The 12,406-nt window shown below is 39.3% G+C and overlaps 1 protein-coding gene across 1 annotated transcript; it reads right to left on the reverse strand.

Moving 5' to 3' along the window:
• Positions 1–887: 887 nt before the first annotated feature.
• Positions 888–6,961, reverse strand: pdca (phosducin a). The gene is made up of 5 exons (XM_041804285.1): positions 6,913–6,961; positions 6,618–6,745; positions 4,514–4,733; positions 4,323–4,435; positions 888–1,076 (listed from the first exon to the last, which is right to left on the reverse strand). Exons 1-5 carry the CDS (start codon positions 6,959–6,961, stop codon positions 888–890), a joined length of 699 nt encoding a protein of 232 aa, XP_041660219.1.
• Positions 6,962–12,406: the final 5,445 nt, after the last annotated feature.

The raw sequence follows: 12,406 nt of genomic DNA on the forward strand, positions 1-12,406 counted from the left end.
TAAGTTGAATAATTCTAATTTTTAAGTCATATGTTGACTTTTTTAACCAGTTATTTTGTCTTTTATTTCATATTTTAGACTCCAAACTTTGATTTCATAATCCCAAAATTTGATATTTAGGCTCACAATTTAAAATTTTGAATCATATTTTGACCTTTTAAACTCATGATTTTGACTTCTTTCTAATATTTTTGCCTTTAAAAACATTATTTTTCAATTTCAATTTCATGTTTTGAGCTTTTTGAACTAATAAATGTACTTTTCTCAGATTGTGAGCCTTTAAACTTTTCTTTTTAACTTTTTCAATGTCAAAATCATTTATCATAAGTTTTTTCATATTCTATTCCTGAAGAAATGAGGTTGACAGTTTCTGGTTTTAAAGGTGACCCTGTTAGGCCCTCAGGTTAGACCTGAATCCAGAATCCGGCCCCTGCTGTGATTGAGTCTGACACCCCTGGTCTAACGGGATGTTAAAGGTTTCCTGAACGTTCTCATGTACGTCCGTTATTACAGCCAAGCCTCTGTGCTTAAAGACAGCAGCAGACCTGAACCATGCAGCCGTACTCACACAGACCACGGTGTGTTCACTGACCTCTTTCAGATGAGGGTTTTCTGGTATCAGTGGAGTACATTTCTACATTAGCTACATGGCCTGCTGATGAGGACTACATCCACTCTAAAGCTTCCACTTCTTAGGTAAAAATGCTGAAGAAGTTCTATAATAATTTAATTTCATCAAACAGAAACGTCTCCAGAGATTTCTCTGGGCTCACCTGAGCAGAGAATCCAGTTTCAGGCCGTCTTGATTTTACCCCCTACCCTCCTAGACCCTGCGCTCTTCCCTCCCCTCCTGAGACACTCTTCAGTATTCGTCCGTCCCTGTCTTCCTATTCAACGTCCCCTCCCTCGTCGTCACCATCAGCACATCCTGCAGGTTCCTTCTCAGGGATCAGGCCGTATTCAGCGAGGAAGGCCTCCACGTCAGTCGCAAAGAACTCGTCACTGAAGTGTTTGGTGATGGCCAGGAAATTAGCGAGTAAGTCCCCAGACTTATAGACCAGAAGGGCAGGAAGGACCTGGAAGGACATGTGCAGGGATCAGAACCATGTTAGAGGTTTTTACGAGGATGAGAGCTGTTTCTGACACTCAGAGATTCAGCAGTCACACAGCTCTCCCTGGCACTGAGCTCAGGACCAACGCTGTCATTTCTGTCACTGCTGGTACTACTTTTCCTAAGAAAACTTGTATTTTCAGAGTTTTATGCAAGATTTGATATTTCTCTTATCATTCAGGTGTGAAGTGTGCTGACTGAGTAAAGAGAGAGATCTGTTTACTCCTGTTTTGAGACGTTCCAGTGTATTTAATCCTACATGACTCAGGAGGAGATGACTTATATTTTCCTGGTGGTCAGAGTCCCTCAGAGGAAACAGGGACCTGAAAAAGTGACTCTGAGTACATCAGCCTCAGAGGAAACACAGGAACCTGAAAAAGTGACTCTGAGTACGTCAGCCTCAGAGGAAACACAGGAACCTGAAAAAGTGACTCTGAGTATGTCAGCCTCAGAGGAAACACAGGAACCTGAAAAAGTGACTCTGAGTATGTCAGTCTCAGAGGAAACAGGAACCTGAAAAAGTGACTCTGAGTATGTCAGTCTCAGAGGAAACAGGAACCTGAAAAAGTGACTCTGAGTACGTCAGCCTCAGAGGAAACACAGGAACCTGAAAAAGTGACTCTGAGTATGTCAGCCTCAGAGGAAACACAGGAACCTGAAAAAGTGACTCTGAGTACGTCAGTCTCAGAGGAAACAGGAACCTGAAAAAGTGACTCTGAGTACGTCAGCCTCAGAGGAAACAGGAACCTGAAAAAGTGACTCTGAGTACGTCAGTCTCAGAGGAAACAGGAACCTGAAAAAGTGACTCTGAGTACGTCAGCCTCAGAGGAAACACAGGAACCTGAAAAAGTGACTCTGAGTACGTCAGCCTCAGAGGAAACACAGGAACCTGAAAAAGTGACTCTGAGTATGTCAGTCTCAGAGGAAACAGGAACCTGAAAAAGTGACTCTGAGTATGTCAGCCTCAGAGGAAACACAGGAACCTGAAAAAGTGACTCTGAGTATGTCAGCCTCAGAGGAAACACAGGAACCTGAAAAAGTGACTCTGAGTATGTCAGCCTCAGAGGAAACACAGGAACCTGAAAAAGTGACTCTGAGTATGTCAGCCTCAGAGGAAACACAGGAACCTGAAAAAGTGACTCTGAGTATGTCAGCCTCAGAGGAAACACAGGAACCTGAAAAAGTGACTCTGAGTACGTCAGTCTCAGAGGAAACAGGAACCTGAAAAAGTGACTCTGAGTATGTCAGCCTCAGAGGAAACACAGGAACCTGAAAAAGTGACTCTGAGTATGTCAGCCTCAGAGGAAACACAGGAACCTGAAAAAGTGACTCTGAGTATGTCAGCCTCAGAAGAAACACAGGAACCTAAAAAAAAGTGACTCTGGGTATGTCAGCCTCAGAGGAAACATAGGAACCTGAAAAAGTGACTCTGAGTATGTCAGCCTCAGAGGAAACACAGGAACCTGAAAAAGTGACTCTGAGTATGTCAGCCTCAGAGGAAACACAGGAACCTGAAAAAGTGACCTGAGTATGTCAGCCTCAGAGGAAACACAGGAACCTGAAAAAGTGACTCTGAGTACGTCAGTCTCAGAGGAAACAGGGACCTGAAAAAGTGACTCTGAGTACGTCAGCCTCAGAGGAAACGGGAACCTGAAAAAGTGACTCTGAGTACGTCAGCCTCAGAGGAAACACAGGAACCTGAAAAAGTGACTCTGAGTACGTCAGCCTCAGAGGAAACACAGGAACCTGAAAAAGTGACTCTGAGTACGTCAGCCTCAGAGGAAACACAGGAACCTGAAAATGTGACTCTGAGTACGTCAGCCTCAGAGGAAACACAGGAACCTGAAAAAGTGACTCTGAGTACGTCAGCCTCAGAGGAAACACAGGAACCTGAAAAAGTGACTCTGAGTACGTCAGCCTCAGAGGAAACACAGGAACCTGAAAAAGTGACTCTGAGTACGTCAGTCTCAGAGGAAACACAGGAACCTGAAAAAGTGACTCTGAGTACGTCAGCCTCAGAGGAAACAGGAACCTGAAAAAGTGACTCTGAGTACGTCAGCCTCAGAGGAAACACAGGAACCTGAAAAAGTGACTCTGAGTACGTCAGCCTCAGAGCGTACAGCTTCCTCTGCCACATTCTCAAACTCCAGATCTGTATCATTCTATTTCCTGTTAACTGTTGTCTGAAAAGCCTTTGAAAGTTTTCTTTGTATACCATCTAGAAGCCCATTCACAGCAGGGGCCTGGTTCTGGATTCAGGTCTAACCTGAGGGCCTAACAGGGTCACCTTTAAACCAGAAACTGTCAACCTCATTTCACCAGTGATAAAATATGAAAACCCCGGCACCGATGAAAAATCATCTGGAAATTCAAAAAAATTAAAATGTTAAGTTTAAAGGCTCCAATCTGAGAGAAAAAAAATCAAATTTATTTGTTGAAAAGATCAGAACACAATATTAAAAATAGAAAAAAATGTTTTTAAAGAGCTAATATATGAAGAAAGTTGAAATCAAAGTTCAAACGGTGAAAATATGAGATCAATTTTGAAATCATGAGTTTAAAAGTCAAAACATGACTTAAAATTTTAAATTGTGAGTCTGATTGGTACAAATATTGGATAAAAAAGCCAAAAATTAGGAGTTGAAAATGTCAAAATATGAGCTAGAATTCAAAATGATGACTTAAAAGTTAAAAATATGACTTAAATTTAAAACTGGAAGTGTCAAAGGTCATAATATGATTTATAAAGTAAAAATTATTCATTTAAAATCTCAAAATATTGGATTAAAAAGCCAAAGTATGAAGTTGAAACAGTCAAAATATGACTTAAAAATTAAAATTGGTGATCTAAAAGATAAAAATGTGACATAAAATCCAAATTCTGAGTTGAAAAGGTCAAAGTATGACATGAAAAATCAAAATCATAAGTTTGAGTCATAATCTTAAGATGTAAAATCGAAAATATGAAATAAAACACAAATTATTCCGATTTTTATGGCTTAACAAGGATATTTTAAATCATCAAGCTGAAGTTTAGGTTTTAATACTGGAGGGAATCTGCAGACCTCAGACTGGTGGGACAGCTAGAATACAAATATGATGTGATCTTGGGGGCCGGATATAATCGATCCATGGGCCAGATTTGGCCCCCGGGCCTTGAGTTTGACAGCTGTGGTCTAGACACAGTTTCAGGTTGACATCATTCACCAACCTCAGAAGAGAAACGCTCTGCAGCACCAGTCGCCACAGCATCGATTCGACAAAATTTAATGCTGGAATACTCGGAGGCCAGGCAGTCCAGACAGGAGTTCAGCTGTTCACAGCCTGTGGACAGATAAGGGCCACACATCAAATGACTGATGTGGAACGAGTCAGTGAAGGGGAGCTGAGACTCAGACTGACCTTTGACCCCATGCTGGTAAACGTGGACCATCACCAGGGTCAGCCGGTGCTCCTTTTCGATGACCTCCAGAAACGCCTCTCCACTGTCGAGCTCGTGGACTGCTTCGAACTTTGGACCAAAGCTCAGCTGCTCGTGCATGTCATGCATGCGTTGTTTCCTGTAGTGTTTGAGAACACATTCATCGTCTTCTTGGATCAGCTCGTACTCCTGAACGCTCATCTAGAGAACAAATATGAGCGTTGATGGTTAGATCCATGATTGATCAGGGAGGCACACACATCAGGATCAATACAACCATCAGTGTGTGTTTATCTGTGCTAGCACACATGCTAAGGCTAACTCATGTTATTTTATACCTTTAGATCAGCGATACGCAGTGTGTGGCTCGTTGTGATGATTTCTGGCTCTTTGTGATGATTTCTGGCTCTATGTGATGATTTCTGGCTCTTTGTGATGATTTCTGGCTCTGTGTGATGATTTCTGGCTCTTTGTAATAATTTCCGGCTCTCTATGATGATTTCTGGCCCTGTGTGATGATTTCTGGCTCATTGTGATGATTTCTGGCTCTTTGTGATGATTTCTGGCTCATTGTGATGATTTCTGGCTCTTTGTGATGATTTCTGGCTCTTTGTGATGATTTCGAGCTCTGTGTGATGATTTCTGGCTCTTTGTGATGATTTCGAGCTCTGTGTGATGATTTCTGGCCCTGTGTGATTATTTCTGGCCCTGTGTGATGATTTCTGGCTCTTTGAGATGATTTCTGGCTCTGTGTGATGATTTCTGGCTCTGTGTGATGATTTCTGGCTCTGTTTGATGATTTCTGGCTCTGTTTGATGATTTCTGGCTGTTTGAGATGATTTCTGGCTCTTTGTGATGATTTCTGGCTCTTTGTGATGATTTCTGGCTCTTTGTGATGATTTCTGGCTCTGTGTGATGATTTCTGGCTCTTTGTGATGATTTCTGGCTCTGTGTGATGATTTCTGGCTCTTTGTGATGATTTCTGGCTTTTTGTGATAATTTCTGGCTCTGTGTGATGATTTCTGGCTCTTTGTGATGATTTCTGGCTTTTTGTGATAATTTCTGGCTCTTTGTGATGATTTCTGGCTCTTTGAGATGATTTCTGGCTCTTTGTGATGATTTCTGGCTCTTTGAGATGATTTCTGGCTCTTTGTGATGATTTCTGGCTCTGTGTGATGATTTCTGGCACTTTGTGAGGATTTTTGGCTCTTTTTTTGTCTTTAACTGAAATATTTTCCCCCCAGAAAACCTTAACAAAGCTCAACTTTCACCTCAGAAATGATACATTGCTAGTAACCCACTCTTGTACAGTTGGCTTAAATTGTCAACCTTTATTTTTTGTTTGTATATTTCCATTGCCTTTATTTGCAATTTTCCACCTTTTTGCCACTTTTAATCTATTTTTACAGCTTTTTAAACCCAAGTTTGCCACTTCTTTTGTCCCTTTTCACTAGTTTTTCCTTTTTTGTCCTGCTTTTTGTAATTTGTAACTTCTTCCACTTTTTTGCCATGTTTTGCCCCTTTTCACCCCTTTTTAGCTGCCTTTTTCATTTAATGCTAATTTTGTCCATTTTAGTCTCTTTTCACTCATTTTTTGCCACATTTTTACCGTTTCTGAATATTTTGCCACCTTGTTTTATCAGGTTTTTTGTTTCCATTTTTCACCAGGTTTTGCCTCTTTTATCTTGCTTTTTGCTATTTGCAGTTTTTCCCCCTTTTTGTCATTTTTTGCACCTTCTTGCACATTTAAGCTGCCTTTTGCCATCGAATGCCACTTTTTCCCATTTTTGCCCATTTCAGTTACTCATTTTTGCCACATTTTAATGTTTTTTGACCATTTGTTGTTAATGGTGGAGAATGATGGAAAAAACAGAAACTATATGGCCAATAGGAACTTCCTCACAGATTTTTAATTGACGGTGTGCCTCAAACTTTCCCTCCTTAGAGATTTGCTTGAAAGGATCCATCACTGGATTTGTCAGACAGCTCATTTGACCTTTGACTTTCCTAGTTTGGACTGATCTTTATCCTCTGAATTACAGTCAAATCTGTCAAAATTGTGAAGTTGAGAGGACTCCCATCTACCTTTCTGTTCTTGTCATCCTCTCGTGTACTCGACATTTGTCTGAGAAGCTCTCTCTTGCTTTGTGGGCTAGACTGAGTCACACTGTCCAACTTAAACCGTCGCCAGTCAGTAATCACACCTTTAGGACCTGCAGACAGAAGACATCCACAAAAACACAAACATGTGAAAAACAGCTGCTTTACAGTGGAACACATCCAGAACACGTGATGATGCCATCCAACATGTAAGATAAAGTTCCTGATGTTTGAGTTCATCAGAGCAACAAGGTGAACGGCATCATTGTGACCTCCTGACCTGTGTGATTGGTGGGCAAATCCTCTTCTCCTGGGCTGATGCCAGACATCTTAATCTGCAACACAGAGCACAGAACATATATGTCCTAGAGAACACAGAACATGTTTGTCTTAGAGAACACAGAACATGTTTATTCTAGAGAACACAGAACATGTTTATCTTTGAGAACACAGAACATATATGTCCTAGAGAACACAGAACATGTTTGTACTGGAGAACACAGAACATGTTTATCCTACAGAACACAGAACATGTTTATCCTAGAGAACACAGAACATGTTTATCCTAGAGAACACAGAACATACATGTCCTAGATAACACAGAACATATATGTCCTAGAGAACACAGAACATGTTTGTACTGGAGAACACAGAACATGTTTATCTTAGAGAGCACAGAACATGTTTATCCTACAGAACACAGAACATGTTTATCCTACAGAACACAGAACATGTTTATCCTAGAGAACACAGAACATGTTTATCCTGGAGAACACAGAACATGTTTATCCTGGAGAACACAGAACATGTTTATCCTAGAGACCACAGAACATGTTTATCCTACAGAACACAGAACATGTTTATCCTAGAGAACACAGAGCATGTTTATCCTAGAGAACACAGAACATGTTTATCCTAGAGAACACAGAACATACATGTCCTAGAGAACACAGAACATATATGTCCTAGAGAACACAGAACATGTTTGTACTGGAGAACACAGAACATGTTTATCCTAGAGAACACAGAACATGTTTATCCTACAGAACATGTTTATCCTAGAGACCACAGAACATGTTTATCCTAGAGAACACAGAACATGTTTATCCTAGAGAACACAGAACATGTTTATCCTAGAGACCACAGAACATGTTTATCCTAGAGAACACAGAACATGTTTATCCTAGAGAACACAGAACATGTTTATCCTAGAGAACACAGAACATGTTTATCCTACAGAACATGTTTATTCTAGAGACCACAGAACATGTTTATCCTAGAGAACACAGAACATGTTTATCCTAGAGAACACAGAACATGTTTATCCTAGAGACCACAGAACATGTTTATCCTAGAGAACACAGAACATGTTTTTTCCTAGAGAACACAGAACATGTATGTCTGAGAGAACACAGAACATGTTTATCCTTAAAAAACACAGAACATACATGTCCTAGAGAACACAGAACATATATGTCCTAGAGAACACAGAACATGTTTGTACTGGAGAACACAGAACATGTTTATCCTACAGACCACAGAACATGTTTATCCTTGAGAACACAGAACATGTATGTCTTAGAGAACACAGAACATGTTTATCCTAGAGAACACAGAACATGTTTGTACTGGAGAACACAGAACATGTTTATCCTACAGAACACAGAACATGTTTATCCTAGAGACCACAGAACATGTTTATCCTAGAGAACACAGAACATGTTTATCCTAGAGAACACAGAACATACATGTCCTAGATAACACAGAACATATATGTCCTAGAGAACACAGAACATGTTTGTACTGGAGAACACAGAACATGTTTATCTTAAAGAGCACAGAACATGTTAATCCTACAGAACACAGAACATGTTTATTCTACAGAACACAGAACATGTTTATCCTAGAGACCACAGAACATGTTTATTCTAGAGAACACAGAACATGTTTATCTTTGAGAACACAGAACATATATGTCCTAGAGAACACAGAACATGTTTGTACTGGAGAACACAGAACATGTTTATCCTACAGAACACAGAACATGTTTATCCTAGAGACCACAGAACATGTTTATCCTAGAGAACACAGAACATGTTTATCCTAGAGAACACAGAACATACATGTCCTAGAGAACACAGAACATGTTTATCCTAGAGAACACAGAACATACATGTCCTAGAGAACACAGAACATGTTTGTACTGGAGAACACAGAACATGTTTATCTTAGAGAGCACAGAACATGTTTATCCTACAGAACACAGAACATGTTTATCCTACAGAACACAGAACATGTTTATCCTAGAGAACACAGAGCATGTTTATCCTAGAGAACACAGAACATGTTTATCCTAGAGAACACAGAACATACATGTCCTAGAGAACACAGAACATATATGTCCTAGAGAACACAGAACATGTTTGTACTGGAGAACACAGAACATGTTTATCCTAGAGAACACAGAACATGTTTATCCTACAGAACATGTTTATTCTAGAGACCACAGAACATGTTTATCCTAGAGAACACAGAACATGTTTATCCTAGAGAACACAGAACATGTTTATCCTAGAGACCACAGAACATGTTTATCCTAGAGAACACAGAACATGTTTATCCTAGAGAACACAGAACATGTTTATCCTAGAGAACACAGAACATGTTTATCCTACAGAACATGTTTATTCTAGAGACCACAGAACATGTTTATCCTAGAGAACACAGAACATGTTTATCCTAGAGAACACAGAACATGTTTATCCTAGAGACCACAGAACATGTTTATCCTAGAAAACACAGAACATGTTTATCCTGGAGAACACAGAACATGTTTATCCTAGAGAACACAGAACATGTATGTCTGAGAGAACACAGAACATGTTTATCCTTAAAAAACACAGAACATACATGTCCTAGAGAACACAGAACATATATGTCCTAGAGAACACAGAACATGTTTGTACTGGAGAACACAGAACATGTTTATCCTACAGAACACAGAACATGTTTATCCTTGAGAACACAGAACATGTATGTCTTAGAGAACACAGAACATGTTTATCCTAGAGAACACAGAACATGTTTGTACTGGAGAACACAGAACATGTTTATCCTACAGAACACAGAACATGTTTATCCTAGAGACCACAGAACATGTTTATCCTAGAGAACACAGAACATGTTTATCCTAGAGAACACAGAACATACATGTCCTAGATAACACAGAACATATATGTCCTAGAGAACACAGAACATGTTTGTACTGGAGAACACAGAACATGTTTATCTTAAAGAGCACAGAACATGTTAATCCTACAGAACACAGAACATGTTTATTCTACAGAACACAGAACATGTTTATCCTAGAGACCACAGAACATGTTTATTCTAGAGAACACAGAACATGTTTATCTTTGAGAACACAGAACATATATGTCCTAGAGAACACAGAACATGTTTGTACTGGAGAACACAGAACATGTTTATCCTACAGAACACAGAACATGTTTATCCTAGAGACCACAGAACATGTTTATCCTAGAGAACACAGAACATGTTTATCCTAGAGAACACAGAACATACATGTCCTAGAGAACACAGAACATGTTTGTACTGGAGAACACAGAACATGTTTATCTTAGAGAGCACAGAACATGTTTATCCTACAGAACACAGAACATGTTTATCCTACAGAACACAGAACATGTTTATCCTAGAGACCACAGAACATGTTTATCCTAGAGAACATAGAACATGTTTATCCTGGAGAACACAGAGCATGTTTATCCTAGAGAACACAGAACATGTTTATCCCAGAGAACACAGAACATACATGTCCTAGAGAACACAGAACATATATGTCCTAGAGAACACAGAACATGTTTGTACTGGAGAACACAGAACATGTTTATCCTACAGAACACAGAACATGTTTATCCTACAGAACACAGAGCATGTTTATCCTACAGAACATGTTTATTCTAGAGACCACAGAACATGTTTATCCTAGAGAACACAGAACATGTTTATCCTTAAAAAACACAGAACATACATGTCCTAGAGAACACAGAACATATATGTCCTAGAGAACACAGAACATGTTTGTACTGGAGAACACAGAACATGTTTATCCTACAGAACACAGAACATGTTTATCCTACAGAACACAGAGCATGTTTATCCTACAGAACATGTTTATTCTAGAGACCACAGAACATGTTTATCCTTGAGAACACAGAACATGTTTATCCTAGAGAACACAGAACATGTTTATCCTAGAGACCACAGAACATGTTTATCCTAGAGAACACAGAACATGTTTATCCTAGAGAACACAGAACATGTTTATCCTAGAGAACACAGAACATGTTTATCCTAGAGAACACAGAACATGTATGTCTTAGAGAACACAGAACATGTTTATCCTTAAAAAACACAGAACATACATGTCCTAGAGAACACAGAACATATATGTCCTAGAGAACACAGAACATGTTTGTACTGGAGAACACATAACATGTTTATCCTACAGAACACAGAACATGTTTATCCTTGAGAACATGGAACATGTATGTCTTAGAGAACACAGAACATGTTTGTACTGGAGAACACAGAACATGTTTATCCTACAGAACACAGAACATGTTTATCCTAGAGACCACAGAACATGTTTATCCTAGAGAACACAGAACATGTTTATCCTAGAGAACACAGAACATACATGTCCTAGAGAACACAGAACATATATGTCCTAGAGAACACAGAACATGTTTGTACTGGAGAACACAGAACATGTTTATCTTAGAGAGCACAGAACATGTTAATCCTACAGAACACAGAACATGTTTATTCTACAGAACACAGAACATGTTTATCCTAGAAAACACAGAACATGTTTATCCTGGAGAACACAGAGCATGTTTATCCTAGAGAACACAGAACATACATGTCCTAGAGAACACAGAACATATATGTCCTAGAGAACACAGAACATGTTTGTACTGGAGAACACAGAACATGTTTATCCTACAGAACATGTTTATTCTAGAGACCACAGAACATGTTTATCCTAGAGAACACAGAACATGTTTATCCTAGAGAACACAGAACATGTTTATCCTAGAGAACACAGAACATACATGTCCTAGAGAACACAGAACATATATGTCCTAGAGAACACAGAACATGTTTGTACTGGAGAACACAGAACATGTTTATCCTACAGAACACAGAACATGTTTATCCTAGAGACCACAGAACATGTTTATCCTAGAAAACACAGAACATGTTTATCCTGGAGAACACAGAGCATGTTTATCCTAGAGAACACAGAACATGTTTATCCTAGAGAACACAGAACATACATGTCCTAGAGAACACAGAACATACATGTCCTAGAGAACACAGAACATACATGTCCTAGATAACACAGAACATATATGTCCTAGAGAACACAGAACATACATGTCCTAGATAACACAGAACATACATGTCCTAGAGAACACAGAACATATATGTCCTAGAGAACACAGAACATGTTTGTACTGGAGAACACAGAACATGTTTATCCTTGAAAACACAGAACATGTTTATCCTAGAGAACACAAAACATATTTATCCTAGAGAACACAGAACATGTTTATCCTAGAGAACACAGAACATGTTTATCCTAGAGAACACAGAACATACATGTCCTAGAGAACACAGAACATGTTTATCCTAGAGAACACAGAACATACATGTCCTAGATAACACAGAACATATATGTCCTA

This window comes from Cheilinus undulatus, linkage group 13 (genome assembly GCF_018320785.1).
Source record: "Cheilinus undulatus linkage group 13, ASM1832078v1, whole genome shotgun sequence".
NCBI lineage: Eukaryota > Metazoa > Chordata > Actinopteri > Labriformes > Labridae > Cheilinus > Cheilinus undulatus.